Source organism: Brachionichthys hirsutus, chromosome 4 (genome assembly GCF_040956055.1).
Source record: "Brachionichthys hirsutus isolate HB-005 chromosome 4, CSIRO-AGI_Bhir_v1, whole genome shotgun sequence".
In the NCBI taxonomy this organism is placed as follows: Eukaryota; Metazoa; Chordata; class Actinopteri; order Lophiiformes; family Brachionichthyidae; genus Brachionichthys; species Brachionichthys hirsutus.
The window spans coordinates 8997897-9016445 of record NC_090900.1 but is presented as its reverse complement, the minus strand read 5'-3'; the positions used below and the strand labels follow the sequence as shown (position 1 = coordinate 9016445).

The window sequence follows — 18549 nt, the reverse complement described above, 5'->3', positions numbered from 1 at the left end:
GCCGAGAAGAATATCAGAAATGTTAAATATTGGCCCGGGCGATGAGCGGTACCGATAAACAAAAGCACATCCCACCGCGCTCTGCTAAAAAGGGAGAAAAACACCCGACGTAACACGACCGGAGCCCCCACCGAGCTGCTGCATATTCAAACACAGAGACGGCCCACGAGGATGAACCCGCCTCCTCTTAAAGGTACAGGATCACCACATCCGGTTCACCGCATTAGGATCTTAACATTAATGCACGGCATGGATATTAATGTAAAATAAATTATACTTTACAATATTTACAATGATTTGTAAAGTTGAAATTCACCCTTTCGACTTTCAAATTGGCCAAACTTTCATCGCTTAAGTTAAAAAAGTGACGAACACTCCTAAACTGATTTCTTGTAAATCGCTGTGTGCTTTTATTTTGACAATGCTGACCAGTTCCGATGAAGTTCCACTGCTGCTCCTTGCTCGGCGTGCAGCGAACGTGGTAAAACAATAATCAGACACTGTATTGATTGCTTGGACAAGTTTCATTTAATCAAACACACGTTTCACTGTCACAGCAGTGAAGTTCATCCTAACTTCATACAAGGCGATTCATATCCAGATGTGACATTCTAAAATTGTGGATGGAGATCGATGACCCCTTCTGCTTCATTGTGAAATACAAAGTTGATTCTCGTGATTAAAAGCAAGCAAGCAAGAAAAACAGAGACATGCTACATACTTGTAGATGCACACTCACATCGCCACTATTGCAATGCATTGTTCATGCAAGTAATGCAAAACACTGTGCTGGTTTATCATTCCCACCACCCCACATATTTTACCTATACTTCTGTAAATGTGGCCATTATAGCAACCTAAACATACAAGCACACACTACATCATCCCTTGTTATGATTGGCTGGTTTCAGTTAAATACAGAATCAGATTATTATTTGTTTGCTTATATAGGTCATATCAGCAAATTACAAAATGCTACTTGTTTCTCTGGCGGTAGTTAAAGGAGAGGCGCTCCCAGTTTTAATGATCTTCTTACTGTAAAGGTGAACTCTTGGAGGGAATCATTATTCTAGATTCCATGCTTCTGATCAAAGGCACTGAAGACAGAACAAGACAAACATGCTGAACTCAAATACCATGGACTTGCATGCATACTATAAACATGTATTCTATAGTTGTGTTAATTATGGATTGAATCATTTTATACAGTACTTCAATGAGCACTTAATAAACTGTATGGTATATGTAATCGTTACTATTTTCTAAACCGTAAGTTTTTTCTCAGAAGTATATTTGTGGGTGTCTTACCTGTATAATACACATTTACATCCCATCCCTCTTTCAACCAGGCAGAGTTCCTTGTCTCCTCCCGGGACTGGAGGTTCTCATAAGCTGGAAAGCAATGACATTGCTTGTATGCTTGGTGACACCTTGATCAATCACTTCATGTATGCTGACGACCTGGCCATATTGTCACCGAGCAGTGCTGGCTTCCAGCAGCTCCTGGACATATGCACTGGCTATGGTATCAGGTTTGATGTAAAGTATAATGCCAAGAAGAGTGCCGTCATGGTTTGCAGAACCAGAGAGGATAAGGGTTTGGACTTCCCAAACTTTTATCTGTCAGGGCAAGTGCTGTCTGTCTGCAGCAGAACTAAATATCTGGGCCACATCATCAATGACCAGCTGGGAGATGATGATGACATGTATAGACAGCGGCGGATGCTGTATGCGCAGGCCAACATGCTGAAGAAGAAATTTAGTTTTTGCTCTGAAGCGGTCAAAGTCACCCTCTTCAGGGCCTTTTGTACGCCACTCTATACTGCCCCCTTGTGGATCAAGTACAAACAGGCCAGCATGCAGAAGTCGAGGGTGGCATACAATGACTGCATGCGGATACTTCTCAGGAAGCCCAGATGGTCCAGCGCCAGTGAGATGTTCTGTGGTGTCGGGGTTAACACCCTTAATGCTCAGCTGAGGCACCTGTCATACAGGTTTATATGTCGGCTGCATGACTCAGGGAATGACATCATCAGAACACTGACTCAGCCAAGCCTAACTGCTGTGAAGTTTAACTCAGGTATTTGGTGTCATTGGTACCTGATGTTATTATAGGATTACTGTGTTTACTGTGTAAACGTTGTAGATGTTGTAAATGTTATGTGTGCTTTTTAATTGGACCATTGTGTCTGCAAATAAAGATTTGATTGATTGATTGATTGATTGATTATTTTCTTAGGAGTTCTTGGCTTTACATTACTTCAGTAAAAACTTTTAATCTTTAATTCTAAAAAAAAATAATTGAGGGGAAAGCTGGTTGACCAAATGATAGACTGTGAATAGAAACAAAGCCTCCAACATGGGAACATGTGTGTAGGCCGGCATCGCGATGCTAGTGTCTCAGCTGGGGTGTACCCCACCTCTTGTCTGTATTAAACTGGGATAGGCTCCAGTCGACCTGCGACCTAAAAGGCGGATAGCTGCCGGGATAAGAAAATGGATGGATGTATACTCTATTTCTAGTTTCTTAACGCCATAAATTTCAATTTTTTTTTGTCAAATTCAGACCCAGAGCTTGTTACATTTTCTATGAGCAAGCAACTAAAACATGCAGTTTTTCTATTTTCAATAATAATAATGGATAGAATTTTTAGTGTTTTTTTTTTTTTCTATTTGACTGAAACCATTATTCCTTTACTCCAATCACACCGGTGGTGGTTAACTGCATCTGAAGCCACAGCTGCCTTCGGCCGACTGCCGGAAACATGGCTGCCAACGGCCTCTCCGACAACCACCAAAGATACATTTACATTCATACACTGGAGGCGAGGTGGATGAAATATGTTGCCCAAGGACAACGGCAGAGAATGACTGCGATGGAGCAGGATTCAAACCAATCCTCTGGTTATTGGATGATGCATATGGTTTCTGAGGGGAGGAACATGTTGCGTACTCACCCCACAAGTGATGAACGATATACAGGTCCCCGATCTGTGAGAAGAACCCTCCCACAGCTTCGCTGTTTTCCTGTCTGTGTTTGATGGCCCTTGCCCTGTTGAAAGACATTTCATTGGAGGTGGTTTATGCTTGTTGCTTCAGCGTAACAATCCAGAAACGATTATTTCTTATTTATTTTAAAGGAAAAATAAATGCTCGATGAGGCTTACCAGCGATTACCCCATTCAATCATGGTTCCTGGCTGAAACACACGCAAAGAGAGAAAATATTCCGTTTTAAAAGCAAGATATTGGTTTATACTCCACCATCAAGCCATGACAGGAGTTCTTTTACAAATTCACAGCTTAATCATGCAAGGTGCTATGAGATGAACCAACATGGCCAAACCAGTTGAACAATCACATATCTTTTTTTTTCACACAGGCTAGGCAGCTCTGTTAACCACATGCATGAAGCAACACACACACACAAGAGCAACTCAGTAAGTCAGTGTTCTCATTGTGTTCTTTCGGCATGACTTCATTTACATAAGAGTAAATCCTTCAGGTTGCTTTCAGAGGGACAAAACAAAATTGGAAAGAAAAAAACTTATTCATTGACTGCTGGCTCCAAACACTTTATAATAAAGTTAAAGATCACCTCCACGTGTTTGTGTAAGACATACAGAACAGTTCAGGGCCCACAGTAATGGGCCCTGAACTCACAGAGGGTTCCAACATCAGTTCATGCTGAAAATGTTACGCTGCATGCTGCAACTAAAATTATTCAAGTCCCTTTACTTTATAATGGGGAAAAAAGTCGATGAAAAGATATCGGCAAAGACTTTGGCAACAATTAAATGTCTAATAAATATTTAACTGACATCTGAGAATAATATTGAAGTTAATTATAGCAATAAAGATAAATATTATGCTAAAAAAAGACCCATATGAAAAGTCAACTTCAAAAGTCAACATTCTGTAGAGCATCCTTTGACATTTGGTAAAAACAAAACAGAGGCACAGAACTCTACAGTTCCATTTAAATATCTTAGAATTATGTTTCTTGGCATGTCACATTACGGTGTTGTAAAAATAAATGGCACTCGTAGATTAAATTTGATATTTTCATTAGTAATTAGGCTCAACCCATTGAATTAAGAAAACATATGAATCTTTGGGAAATACTTAATATGCAAATAATTACATACTCAGCAGGGTTGAATTACAGCAACTACAACTGTAATTAATTGCAAAGTAACATGTAGCCAAATGCAATTTTAATCTTGCTGTCTTGTCTTGTTTTCAGACGCTTATCCGGATTGCGGGGGGCAGCAGTTTGAGCAAGGAAGCCCAGCCACTGCTCTTCCCAGCCACTTCCACCAACCCCCCCGAGGGGGGGGGGGGTATCCCAAGGTGCTCCCAGTCCAACCGAGTTACATAATCTCTCCGGCAAGTGTAAGTGCAGGGTCTGCCCCTGGCTTTCCTCCCAGATGGACATGCCTGGAACACCTTCCTAGGAAGGCGATCTGGGACATCCTAAACAGGTGCTCAACCACCTCAGCTGGCCCCGCCCCTCCTGGATGTCTGAGCTCCTCGCCCTGTCTCTAAGGCTGAACCCAGCCACCCTGCAGAGAAAACTCACTTCAGATGCTTGTATTCACAATCTGCCCAGAGCTCATGATATAGGTGAAGGTTGGAATGTAGACAAAGAAGTAAATGGAGACCTTCACCTTGCGGCTCATTTCTCTCTTCATCACAATGGACCAGTAGAACGACCGCATCAGTATGGACACCGTGCCGATCTGCCTGTCTATTTCCTGTTCCATTTTTCCCCTCACCCATAAATAAAACCTTGAGTTACTTGAACTCCTCTCCTTCCTGGAGTGGACACACCACTCTTGTTAGACCTTTTAATGCGTGTAAAAAATATGGATACCTTGAGCTGATAGGTGCGCATTTCATAGATGCTGGGTCCTGGCCTGGGCAAGGGTTCATTCCAGAAGCTGAACTCCAGGAGGAGCTGATTTCTCCTTGAAATCAACATTTTTGCCCTCTCCTTGCGAAACTCCAAATACTCCTGAAGAAAGATGAAAATAGAACAAAGAATATAAGAGAACACACAGCATAGTATTTTTCTCGTACTTGGATATGAAGTAAAACTCTGAAAATTGATTCCAAAGTCTTGGTCAGATCCATCTAAGGGATCTCTACAGTTTAATTCCTACTCTGAAACCTATTTCTGAAAAAATAGTTGATAGGCAACCTTGTTATTGTTCAACTTCTGTAGGCAGTCCGTCAATGCTGGGTAGCCTCCTCTGTACCGCCACAAGTGCACTGAAAAAAACACAATCCAGAACAGCAGATGTCACTAAAGCACCATGTGAGGTGAGAACTGACGCCATCCACTCAACCCGGACTCTGTGCTTCTGCTTCTATCGCCAAACGCTCTGGAGGTATACTAAATTGTAAACGCTCGTATGTAGAGGAGCGGTGTTGATTTTAAGTCGTCTGGCATGCAGCTGAACATTCTTCTGTGGCGTTTTGCTACAGGGAACACTGTCTCTGTGTTTTCACTCAATTTGACCTTGAAACAGAAAAACAAATCCTGTCCTGGGTGAATACAGTATTTTCTTAATACTTCCTGATGGGCAGCTTTTTTACCAGCTTGGTCCTGTTCTCCATACCACGTGTTCCAACTGCCAACCACTTCACATGGGTAATCCTGGTCCTGATGGAGCTTTTCCTGTACCTCAGCCCTAAATTCAGCATAAAAAGAAATACGACGTCTTCACATGCAGACTGTGAAAACGAGCTAAGGGTTTTAATATATCATTTCGACATAATGACCATCTAGATTCTAGAGGGAACTCAGAGAGAATAAAACCACAATGATCCATGTTATTTTCACCCCAAAAAAGACATAATTTCTTACACTCCGATTTTACGCTAAATTTCTTTTGTTCTTCTTGTAGAATACAAACAAACATCCCAATAAATATAGGAATCCGATTAAAAATAAGTGAAATAAAAGTAAGGCTGAAAATCTGCTGTATCGCAAACAAAACCTGTCAATGTCAATTGCTCGATTCAAAGCATAATTTTTCAACCAGATTTGATTAAACTATATTCTATAAATGTATGTATGTATTTTTATTATTCATATTTAATTGTGCTGCCAATAAACGCAGTTAAACACGCAAAAGGATCATAGCAGTGAACAAACTCACTCGAGACTGTTGTATGCTTCCAGACACTCGGGCTTGACATTGTGAACTAAAAGACAGAAAGCCAAAATGATCAGAAATCTGTGTTTTCAAAAAATTCAAGCAACAATCAAATTCTCCAACAAAGTAATTTCACACTCCGAGGCAGCAAAGACGTTGATGCACAAGACAGGCTTGTTTTCAATAGGTTGCAGGCTACGGCTGATAGATTGGCAAATTGAAATCCCTAAATGGTGAGATGTACGGAACAGAAAAGATCAAAGCCTCGGCAGGATGACAGAGTCCTCGGACAAGCGATAGTTGTCACCACGGGCCCAAAAGAACACCAGATAAATTGGTTTTTACTTTTACAGACTAACATACATAACTTTAACACAGAATTCCTCAATGTTTCGCGTGAATGTTAACAAATGTGTCTTCACAGCCCGGCCTCTGATGTAACTATCGCTTGTGTCTGAGGCCATGGAGCCCATTGCGGTTTGAATTGACTTCGTCCGATTGATGCAACTGTTTTTGCAGAAACAAACAGACGATAAAGTGTTGAATGCGTTTCATCATAGTAGAATATCACTACATCCTATTCACCAGAAAATGAAAACAAATCTTTACTTGTGAGTAAGTGAAAGATTTCAAGCCTACACTGAATTTTGTACAGGTTGCTGGTCTCTTTCTTTGACAGAAGGTTGGAGTGGGCATCTTTCCTGGCATCGACTTTGTGCACAAATAAGGAACGGAACCAGCCTTTGTCGCCGTTCTCTGAAAACCTCCTACACAGAAACAAGATGAAAGTAAGTTTCACAGAGGCTAAACGCAACAACAAAAAAATTTAGATGTAAAAAGGGACAGATTTAAAAGGAACATGGAGATGCACGACATATGGGATAAAAGATAGTGAAGCTCGTGTCATTTGATACAAAGAACATGCATAGCATACAAGGGAGTGGGCTGAATGCTGCAGCTTGCATCTTCAGCATAAAACTTATTTTCCTCCCATTGTGGAGTGGATGAGAGATTAATACGTTACTATTCACTTTAAGGACTTTTGCATTGATCCAACAGGCCCTAATCAGTATTTGAAAAAGAAAGTCTTTCGATTTGATGCGCCGGCTGTTCCAGAAAAATGAATGGGGAATGACTATAATAGTGGAATTAAAGTAAATAGGAAGTAGTTCACCCACTTACACTCCTCCAAGAAAGTAAAACTGGGTTATCTGTGTCAATATCACAAAAAAGAACACAAATATTATTTTTATTCAATTAAAAAAATATTGCATCTTCAAAATATGAAGGTCATAGAACAAAAATCAATTATCGTCTTATATTTAGAAATATAAAACCAGGAGGAGAGTGAACAGCTGCTTTCTCGGGCAAAATATCTGAGCTCCTTTACTCATCCGAAACTCAATTCATGGCTTTTGATACATTAAGTCTGAAATGAGTTTAAAGCTGCTTAGAGGTCAACATTAACCTCAATTTCAGGATTTTTATTTTATTTTTTACAGGAAGCGCTGAAGCAAGTACATCCGAAAGAGGTCCCTAATCCATAAATGCGCATATTGGTGTAGATCTTTTTATGGATTGAGGAGCTAAATTTTGTACATAATAACTCTCACATAAAATGTCAATTCACAAAGGGATTTATTTGTTATTGTAAAATACACATTCCTGCAAGGTCTGTGAGACTCTTAATAATCTTACGGGCCAGTGGATTTCTTGGCATAATTTTTAATTACTGGTAATTACGGTAACCATGGATTCCACTTTCTCTTCTTTTCATACACAGTGACAGAAACAGAGTACAGTATGCACTTCTTTTTAAGTATAACCAGCTGCAGAGGAAATCACTGTATGCAGTGTGAACGCACAAAAAAAAAGTGGAAGTCAGATTTAGTACAAAGGTCAGGCGTTCAGCAAAAAGCATGATTACAAATCTTCCTGTCTTATGATTAACAATCGATTGAAGAAAAATACGACGCATGAAGGCACCCAGTTAGCAAAATGCTGGTTAACAAAAATGATTGTGGGTTTTAAGATTATATATTAACTTTTAACCAAGACAGAGAAAAATATTTAGTCCTGACTCCGGCATTACTTTGATCAAAGTTACACACTGTCACAGGAAAAGTCAATAATAACATCAGCCTACTTAAAATTATGCACCCTGTTACCCAGAATGGTTAAGTGCTTAGCCAACTAAAACAACTTTTAACCAAGGACATCTTTACCTGGTCGCCATGTGCACATTTACAGAATGCCTGTAGAACTGCTGCCCTTTAGACCACACATTATTAGCTGTCGCCATGATCCTCTGGAAGAACAAACCTCCTTTGACATGCAAACACACTGCTCGGGTTAATGTTTAACTAATCGGCTAAGTAGATAGCCCGCCAGTCATTTTTAAAAATCCACGTCACCGTGACACAGCACATGGCGATCAAGGTGAGTGCAACTAAAAAAACAAAAACTTTTCGTTGTCACGGGGACGGACAGCTTTCGTTTCTCCACGCGAGAGGGGGGTATTCTAATGAACGCTCCTGACCCAACGTGTTACGCATGCCTGCGGCTATGCCGACCCCGAGGATGAGGATCAAGAATCGGATCATTCAGGGGCTCAGCTCCCAGGCATACTAATAATAATAAATAATAATAATAATTTCCATTGCAATAGTCAATACTATTTTTCTGGGGCTGGTGGTGAAATGTCGTTGGATTTAAGAAAAAGAAGAAGAACAACAACAACAAAAAAGCTATAAGACAGAAACGTCATGTTTTAATTTAATGTGTGTTTTATTTATTTAATACTCTTTTAAGCGTGTGTGTGTGTGTACTATCTACTATCATTAAAATTGTGTCTAAATTGTTTATAATCAGTAGGTTTGAATGTGACACACACACACACACACGTAGCACTATACTGTATTTTATGTTTTGGGTTTATGACAAATTAAAATCAAAGTATGACAATGATAATGCAATAAAAATTAAACTCCTTTGCACCGAGGTGAACTAAAATACCTACATTCCACTTTGTAAAATTGAGTCACTCATATTTATGAAAGTAAAATGCAGGTGAGGTGATGATGATCAATACATTTATTAGATAGAATGTTAGAGCAGTACAAGTACAGTCAAACAATAGTATGTATTATAGTACAAGTACAGTAAAACACCCTGTCTAAGAGGAGCATTAAACATTTCATACATTTAGGCATTTGTACATGATTTCTAGGGTTTTTTTCAGAGGGACATAATGACATTTCTAAATCATTTGAATATTACCATACAAAATATTACAATCCTAATAAAATCTTAGAAACAGTAATGATTTAAGATGTAATGAGTATTTTAATGCTTTGTGTTTCTGTACAGTCTTTCTCATTATGTCTACTTGGGTCACATTTAAGTGTTAGTGTTTCAGACGTTTAGAATTCTCATTATGTTGAATGACCCTTTTCAGACTGCTTAACTAAATTACTAAGTTTATTATCTGTATTACCGTCTAATTAAATGTTGCAGTTAAAGTAGTTCATTTGCTGCTTTTCTTCTTTCTTTTTTCCATATATAACTTTAACTTGTTTACTGTTTTTGCTGCAAAATAACAACACACCCATCAGATGCAGGCATATCAAAATTCTTCATTCACGCAGTAGCCCATAAAAGAAATATATATAGTCCTGAAATATTGTTTTTCACTGCTGCAAACAGGCCTGAAAGGTCATACAAGGTATTTTCGGCCACATATTCCTCACTATTTTTTGTTGTAATAATGATAAATATATGGAATAATATAAAATGGCTGATTTGTAGATACTTTTGTCAGGATTGTGGTGGAGATTCACGTCTCCAAATGACAGGTATTGTATCTAACTGTGTTTGACTTGTCCTGCTGCAGCAAACAGGTCTCTTATCTAATAGTGGATCATTCTTTAAAAGCTGGTTTCTCCATTATACTATTTATGCAGTACTTAAATCCCTTTTGTGCAATCCACTTTCACTTCTTTTCATACACAATGCAGTGCTCTCTGATCCTCTCCATCATTCTACCCACCGGCATTATATAACATCAAATCAGATCATACTAAAATATCGTACTCAATACCTGTATTGTGTGCCTGTGTTCTGTGTATTTCAAGCATACACACACAAAAACTGAAGCTATTTGTGAATTATCTTTATTTTAAGTAGATTGGATATTTAACAACTTTTATTTGATCCAAATGCCTTTAACTCTGAGGGATATTCTCATATATTTTATATATATTATATATATATAAGACATCTCTTTAAGATAATACCTTACATGCCTCCTTCCATTGGTTCATCTGTGGATAAAAAGATCCACAGGGCTTTGACAAGACGGCATCTATCTTTTTCCCATTTTCCTTCGGGCATACAATTTCAGCAATTGCACAAAAATGTTACACAAAAACACTTTTCAAGCTTTTGCCTCTTTGAATGTGCCAGTTCTGCCCCTGTGATTTACTGTAAGCACAGGGAACATTTCTTTCACTGCGGCGTATAAGTCTTCAAAATCCTGATTCACTGTGATGTCCTAGATGGAGCAATGCACAGAGAAGTAAGTGAATAATGTTATAAGTCACATTTGCAGAAAGAGTGATTAAGGTGGAAGGTGCGAAAGTTACCGAAAAGTCTAATGATTCCATCGCTGAATGTTGGTTTTCCTGCACAGATTTGAGAAGTCTATAGCATCCGGAATTCTGGATGGGGTTCCTCCCCATCTAAGGACAAGTATTTGAAATATAATTCAGTAAATTTACAAGTGTGTGTGTGTGCGTGTATTACATACAGTGTTTCCGATGGGGAGGTAGATGAGAAGTTTAATTGCACTCCCACAAGCCATTTCTGTCTGCTAAATACAAGGCTTCAGCCAGCGGTATTCTTGCTTAGTTTACCACAAAGACAGGAAACAAGGAAATAATTAGCCTGTCTCTGTCCAGTCGTAACAAAATCCATCATCCAAAACAGCACCTCAGAAGCTCACACATTGTATGTCCTTTGTTTTTGGGAATGTGCCAGATTATTTCCAGTTTGGGACCACTAATTTCCTGGTTTTTCCTGTGCCTGGTTCAAGCTAATAAAAAGGGCTGCAGAGGTGCTGATAGGTGGATTTTGTAACTTTTGAATAGAGCCAGTTTACTTATGTCCTATTGTTTCCATACTTTATGCTAAGCCAAGCTTACTGGCTGCTACTTTAATATTTACAAACATGAGATTGACATGGCATTGCTGTTCTGATCTCTGTGGATTTTGTCTTCATTCAGAATACTAAAAGTTGTGAAAATGAGGAAATATTCTTTGAAGAATTGATAAGGATAATACGTTTTCTTTCCTTTGGTTTATCCACAGAAAAGTATTTATGTGCTCCTCATATCCAATTAACAAGAACAGGAGGCAACTGCAGCAGATTTAAGTCATGTAAAAAGTCTTTAAAAAACTGATCAGATTTTAAAATATTGACCTGCGTGAATGGTTGCGCTCATTGAAAACTGAATATACAATCGAACACTCATCAGGAGTACTAAACTAATCAATATTAAATGCTGTAACTAATTTTCAGTGTAAGTCATCACCATAACTTTCTAATCAAAACATGTCCCTGGGAATTCTGGGTATTGACATGAAAACAGAGTACAGTGATGCACTTATTTAGGCAATGGAATTTTCTGACCCCCAATCCCCCCCACCCCCCATTGCTTGTAGAACGAGAACGTATCTCTTTTCATTAACTTACATTCAGGGATTTGATTGTCTTGTTTACTCTGAGGCCCATGGCCAGGCAAATAGCTCCTTCAGGTGGTATTCGGTTGTTACTGTGGAGACAAACAAATGCACAGGACGAAACTACAGTGTAAGGTACAACAATCAGAACATGTTATTCCTTTATGCCATTGTTCAGCAACCAAAATTTATATGGTAAGATGTGTTTTCCTAGAGAAGAAATGTAATATATATATGAACAGTAATTATTGCCACTGGCTTGTTCTATGAAGAACTCACTGGGCTCACTGGGAGTTTCATAAAGCATCATTTGCATTGGATTACTTTATCAAACAAGATAAACATGTTGATAACCCCTATTTGCCATTTACAAAGCAACGGTCGGTTTGAGTTGCAACTTCTGTCCCTTCTTTCAGTGTTACTATATAATGTGATTAAAACTAAGATAAACCAACCAAGACACCGACCTTACATTTAACTCCTCCAAAACAACATTCTCTTTCAGAGCCTGCCCCAAGGCAATGGCTCCTTCTTTACCAAAGCCATTAAATGACAGATCAACAGTCCTGAGGAAAATGTTTCCCTAAAACAGAGAAAAGAAGCACATCTTGGGCACAGTAAGATTTCAAATATATTAACAAAACAAATCTTGACGAAGTTCTCCAGAAAGATTAAATAAGGAACAAAGATGCACCTTGAGAGTGAAACAAAAAGTTAGACAGTCGACATTCACATAACAGGTTACAATGCTACTAGTTAGAGAGCTTAGGTGACATTCAAATGTAAAAGGGCTTGTAGGGTGCCCAACATCAAAATTCAGTCTTTTTACTGGTTACATTAAAATACTTCATGACTAGAGAAACTAAAGTCTGTCAATAACAATTGTCTACAACCTTTGAAATCAAGAGTCATTTTAGTGCGACACCTGCTTTCGTTTACATCTGTGTAAGATTGAGGAATATTTTTTTGCAAAGTGCAGCTAGTGACTTCGCTGCAATCCCCATGATGTGCCATGTGAGAAAAGCTTGGCAGGCATGCCGATAGTGACTAAAAGGCTTAGTGAACAATTAAATTTCACTTAAAAATATCTTGCACTGTGTAAACCATATGATATTGTCACACCTCGTGGCGGGGCGGGGTCACCACCTCACAGTCCTCCTGCAATTAGCTTCATTCCCATCACCTGTGCTCCTGCCACCACCTGTACCTCATCAGCCCAGACACTATATCTACCCAGCTCAGTCCTCCGCCGTCCGCCGGATTGTCAGTGATGCGTCCTACTTTGCATCACTTGAACCAGACCTCCCGTGCACCGATCCTGCCTATTCGCCTGCCCCTTGTGTTCCGTCTGCCTGACCTGCCTGACCACCCGGTGTCTGACCCTCGCCTGTCCCCTGGACCTTCCTTGTGCCTGCTCCCCCCCCCCGGCCCTGTCTGCCTCGCATTTGGGTCCTACCCTGCCCTAGGCCGTGACATTTTCATTTGGACTTCGGTTGAGGCCTCTTTTTCTGTAATGACAATGGTGCATTCCAACATTGTGGCAACAGATAAAGTAAGGACATTTACTGGGTCGATAGCCCCGTGCACAAAACCAGCTCTATACAAATAAGTTAGTTAGTTTCATGATCTTATGATATTTGTGCTGCCCTAACCACTCAGCATATTACAGAGCCTATACATCTCTCTCTCTCTCTAAAAAAAAGAATGTTCAAGCATTGATTTTTAGGCGTGTATACCCCGAGTCCATTTGCCAACGCCGCTGCTCCGCTCCCTTGAATGCAGTTCCAGGCCAGATTTAGTGATCTCAGCCCAGTGTTTTCTGAGAGAGAATATCCCAGGCGCTGGCCTTCAGATAAGAAACAAAATAACGCTATTATTATAAAAACAAGTTATATTACAATCACCAATGACCAGTAAAGTAAAACAACAGTTGATTTTTGGTTTGTGAAAGTTTCTATAGTGGTGGAAATTGGATTTTATAGCTATAATTTGGTAAGAAAGTAAACAGCAGTCATAAGATCTCATGGACCAACTTATCTCCATTGGAGAGAGGCACTCTGATTTATGTCAAAGTCCAAGGTACACAAGTAAGTGAGGGCTGAAGAGGCATAGATCCCTATGAGAAAGCCCCTATCATCAATTCAGCCCCTTTTTTTCGAAGATAAGAAAAAGCACAGGACCCTGCAGTTCATAATCATATATTATTACAGGTACCCTTGTCGTGCTGGTTTAGCAGTAGTACGAACGCCACCGTGTTTGATTTGTGTACTTTCTCTCAGGGACCTACTGTACATAATAGCGTACTCAAAATGAATGAGGGTATACTTTGATATTTCAACGGTGGAAGAAAATACAACTGAATATGTGGGAATGAATCACAGCTTCACTGACAATGAGACGTAGCTGTATCCCCTTTCCTGCAGATTTGTTTTCAAATCCCTGCAGTGCTTTCCTGGTCTGTTATTTTTGAACAAGGCATTTGTCACAAAGCTCTCCTCACAATATAATTGAGAAGAGATTTAAATGAAGGCAAAATGTTCTTGACCTTTGAATGCCACAGTTACTGTCTGTTGCGGCCTTCTGTCCTATAACTGCTTCAGACATAAGGCTACACCGTTACAGCAAGGCTCTTTCGATTTCATGGGAATGGATTTTCAAAACCATAATAAAGGTAGATGAGGCATTGCATACGGTCCTAATTTTAAATTAAGCCACACTCTACACAGTAATTGGACATTTTACACGGCCTTAGTGTACATTCAGTTACTTTATTTTAGTGTTACCGTACATATAACACTTTGAGCATGAACTGGAAACTGCCTCTTAGCCAGACCACATAGCATCAGTGAGGGGCCTCAATAATGGCACAGAATAGTTTGACTGTTTGTTGGTGATACATACAGTTTCTGGTTCCTGAAGTTCCCATTAATATTTAATATCAACCCAATGCTGGGATAGACCCCAGCAATACCCGCGACCGGCTTATGGATAAAAAGTGGTTGAAAAAAATTAATGAAATGTAACACATTCCTTCATTCATTAAAAGGCCAATGCCACACAGTAAATATAAGCCCTTTACGGTGTGTACTAGTACCGGTTATTGCTGTGCTACCTGCTTGCTCTCCTAGAGCATTGTAGCTGATGTCAAGGTGCTGCAATTTGGTGTTGGTGATCAGGGCAGGACTGAAATGTTCAGCGGATTGGTCTGTAAAATGGTTTCCTGACAGATTTAGTTTCTCCAGGATGCTGTTCTTCATAAGCATTCCAGCTATGGCTCTGGCCCCATCGTCCCCTAGATTGTTGTCGGATAGATCCACCTCTAGTTTAGATAAAAATATATATACAGGTAAAGTCATGGTGTTGAGAGGCTGGGCAACAGTATAATACATGAAAGAAAAAAGAAAACAGGTGTGTATTTACGAAGTGTCTAAAGAGAAGTACAGTCATCAACATTCCTTTATGGCATTTGTTGTAATGGCAATAGTTCTTTACTTTCATTTTTGTGCATTTATTTGTGGAAAAATAAGAAAAAATAGTTCTGTTAGTTCTGCTAATGTCTTCCATCATCCTTTATCATCCTTCAACATTTGCAAAATATAAGTCACAAATGCATACTGTATTTACAACACTGAACTGAAATTGTTACATTTATATAGTGGTAATGTGATATTGAAACAGCAGAAACCCACAAAACTTACAGAGTCGCTCATAGAGCCCCGATAGGATCCTGAACTGCACAAATGACTGATATTTAGTGACAATGAAGAAGATGTTAAATGGTGTGCTGTGGCATATAATTGTCATCAGAGTGCATGAGTGGGAGTAGGGGAGGGTTTTTTGCTGGAAAATGATGAATAAATGGAAAGAGAAAATTTGTCCACGCTTCAGTGACAAATAAAAGCACCTGTAATGTAACAATTGTCCTTTAACATCTTGGCTATAGCAGCTCCGCCCATTCCTTCCATCCAATTATCTCTCAGGTTCAGCCTCACTATTGAAGTGTTGGTTACCAGGGGAACCGCCATTGCTTTGGTGCCCTGCAAACACACAAACCCCTTCAAAGTGAAATTCTTGTGTTTGTTCACTGCAGTATATTTTCTTATCTGTCTTAAAGTAGAGGTACTGATGCAGGTGGGTGGGAGGGATATTAAACCTGTGTGAGACAAAGCAGAAGTGAGGAAGATGTATGGAGGTGTGGGCCAGAAACACAGATTGAAGCACACGAAAATGACAGCTTCTGACAAGGCTTATGAGGAAGCATGTGTGTCTGCATTAGCCTTTCTGGTGAACTGATGATAATTTTTTGTGTCTACTCTCCTGGATTGACAGATGAAGACTTACTTGGACATGGTTGTTGGTTTATGCATTTCATTTTTACAACTTTCATTCATAGCAATAAGGGCCAGAGGAAGCTTATAAAAGTGTTGCTATGATCTCCAGGCATTGTACTTTTCACATTAACTCAGGATATTGTCTTCTCTCTGCCAGAGATGCACAACAGCAAAGCATTTTTTCATTGATCAACCCTAGAAAGGACAGCTAATTGTTATCGACTTGTGGGTCTGTTAAAAGGTGAAAAGCATTTGCTGTCATTTAGCATTAAAAATGATCATTTCCCCAAAGGAAATTGAAAATGTATAGCTGCATAATGAACTCTCTCTTAGTATAAATTAATTCCAGCGGGTTCACTTCAAAGAGGTGCAGAGCGCTTTAACCAAATGTGTAGCTGCAAGATCTACGCAATGAGCTATAGATTTATGCAATTTTTAATGAACTGTACAGCAAATATATGTCCATGTCTGATCTATCGCATTGAAAAGGACCGAAAATTCCTCAACGTAACTGTAGTGGACAGAGCTCCCCAAACATAATACATGCAGTCGCCCAGGAGGGTAATGGGATGGCGGCTGTCACGACTACTAGTGACCCCTTTACACCAAGGAATTCAATTTGGAATTCAAATTCGCTATAAGGTGGCGTAACCCAACATTAAAATAAAATGTATTAAAAATATGTGAATAAAAAAGAAACTATAATATATAATAATTCCAAAATAAAAACAATTCTTACCATCACTGAAAGAAAGAATCGGCCACAGATGACTGCCCAGCAGCTACTGATGGACTTCAAAATTCATTCATGCATTGATCACTATGAATCCTTCCCCTACCATCCATAAAACAAGACAAATATATAGCCTCCCCATTTAATAATTTTCATGCAGTCCCTGTCCTGTACCTGAGGCCCCAGACCACGATGCATCATGGACAGCTCACTATTTCTCATTTGCTTCAGGAAACAAGACGCAGGCACCACCTTGAATTTTTCACATGCCTCCAAGTAGCAGGTTTGCCCCGTGGGGTCAAAAGCGTCCTCCTTATCTGCAACACGAACAAAGACACTTGTTGTTGCTTCTGTCTTAATGTGTCACTTTCAAAGGGAGCGATGTGGCACTTTCCGCTGGAGGACATTTGGAGAATGATATTGAGATGTCCCGCCAGTTTTACCCTGTCACTGGAACTCCTTCATGCCAGATGGTTTTTATTTCAAGGCTAAGATGAAATCATTAAAATGCAAACAGGGCTCTAAATGTAAAGGCAGCCAGGCGTGGAAGGTTCTATTTATTTCATGATTGAGAATATGGAAAGGGAAGGGAAGGTGAATGATGGAGTGACAGTGGAGGTTTCCTTCATCAAAGCAAGTCTATATTATTATTATTATTGTTATGCTATTTTCAACCAACCATTATGAAGCACCATATGATTTGAGCTTTTTAGCATGTTTCGTTTACGTGAGCGTTTTTTGTGTGTGATCTATTTCCATACCACTGAGCTCCAAATCCGTGTCATAGTTCTCTTCAGAGATTACGCACTCCTCTTCTCTCGGCGCTCGCTCTCGAGCCTCGCCTGTTCCTTCACCTCGATCTAGCATGTTTCCGTCAGGGTGTGAGTGTTGACCCTTTAGCATATGCATGTCAACCTCTGTCCAGCTCGCTCTTTGCTGTTTGGAAAATGATAAAGAAAGACATAGATGGCTGTTGTATAAGACTGTGTAAGGAGACTTAGTGGCAGGAAGATTAAACTGCCAGGCCTGGAGAATAAAACTGCCACCAGCTGCTGGGACAACTGAGGACATCAATGTGAATGGATCATTTAATGTCTCTCTTTAAAGCCCGTATCCCTCTTTTCTTCTTGTCCTTGCCTCTTGCCTCCAATATGCTGAACAAGAGGCTTTGTTTCTCCGTCACATTGAATTCTTTACTCAATACTATTAGCATGTACTTGCATATTGTATTACTCACTTTGCAGCCCTATTGGTCGACTGGTAGTCAACATAAAAATGCAAGAATGACCGAATTAATTTCAGGGTGTTGTTCTGATGGAACAATGATATGGTCAAGACTGACCAATAAAAACAATTCATAAACCTAATCTCTGACCTGTTTTTCTCTCCTTTGTTTTATTCTTATTTGCTTACTTTTTCCACTTGCCTACTTTCATACTTCCTTTCCTTAGATTGCAGACTTTGCTGAATAGTCAGCTTCCTACCTCCTCTGGCTGTAGCTCCTCACTTTTTGTTGTTGTATCATTGTCTTCCAGTAAAGAAGGCAGCAATGTCTCCTTGGACAACTTCTTCCCATGATCCAT

At 39.6% G+C, this 18549-nt stretch overlaps 2 protein-coding genes across 2 annotated transcripts; both read right to left on the bottom strand.

Annotated features, from left to right (window-relative positions):
- Positions 1 to 1032: 1032 nt before the first annotated feature.
- nipsnap1 (nipsnap homolog 1 (C. elegans)) lies at positions 1033 to 8465 on the bottom strand. Its single transcript, XM_068761061.1, has 10 exons — positions 8389 to 8465; positions 6803 to 6930; positions 6167 to 6212; positions 5601 to 5695; positions 5203 to 5273; positions 4876 to 5016; positions 3168 to 3199; positions 2958 to 3052; positions 1309 to 1392; positions 1033 to 1097 (listed from the first exon to the last, which is right to left on the bottom strand). The coding sequence occupies exons 1-10, from the start codon at positions 8463 to 8465 to the stop codon at positions 1033 to 1035; spliced, it is 834 nt and encodes a 277-aa protein (XP_068617162.1).
- Positions 8466 to 10598: 2133 nt separating this feature from the next.
- Positions 10599 to 18549, bottom strand: lrrc74b (leucine rich repeat containing 74B). The gene is made up of 10 exons (XM_068738812.1): positions 18451 to 18549; positions 17728 to 17902; positions 17141 to 17283; positions 15807 to 15939; positions 15015 to 15221; positions 13639 to 13748; positions 12370 to 12485; positions 11916 to 11994; positions 10807 to 10902; positions 10599 to 10715 (listed from the first exon to the last, which is right to left on the bottom strand). Exons 1-10 carry the CDS (start codon positions 18547 to 18549, stop codon positions 10599 to 10601), a joined length of 1275 nt encoding a protein of 424 aa, XP_068594913.1.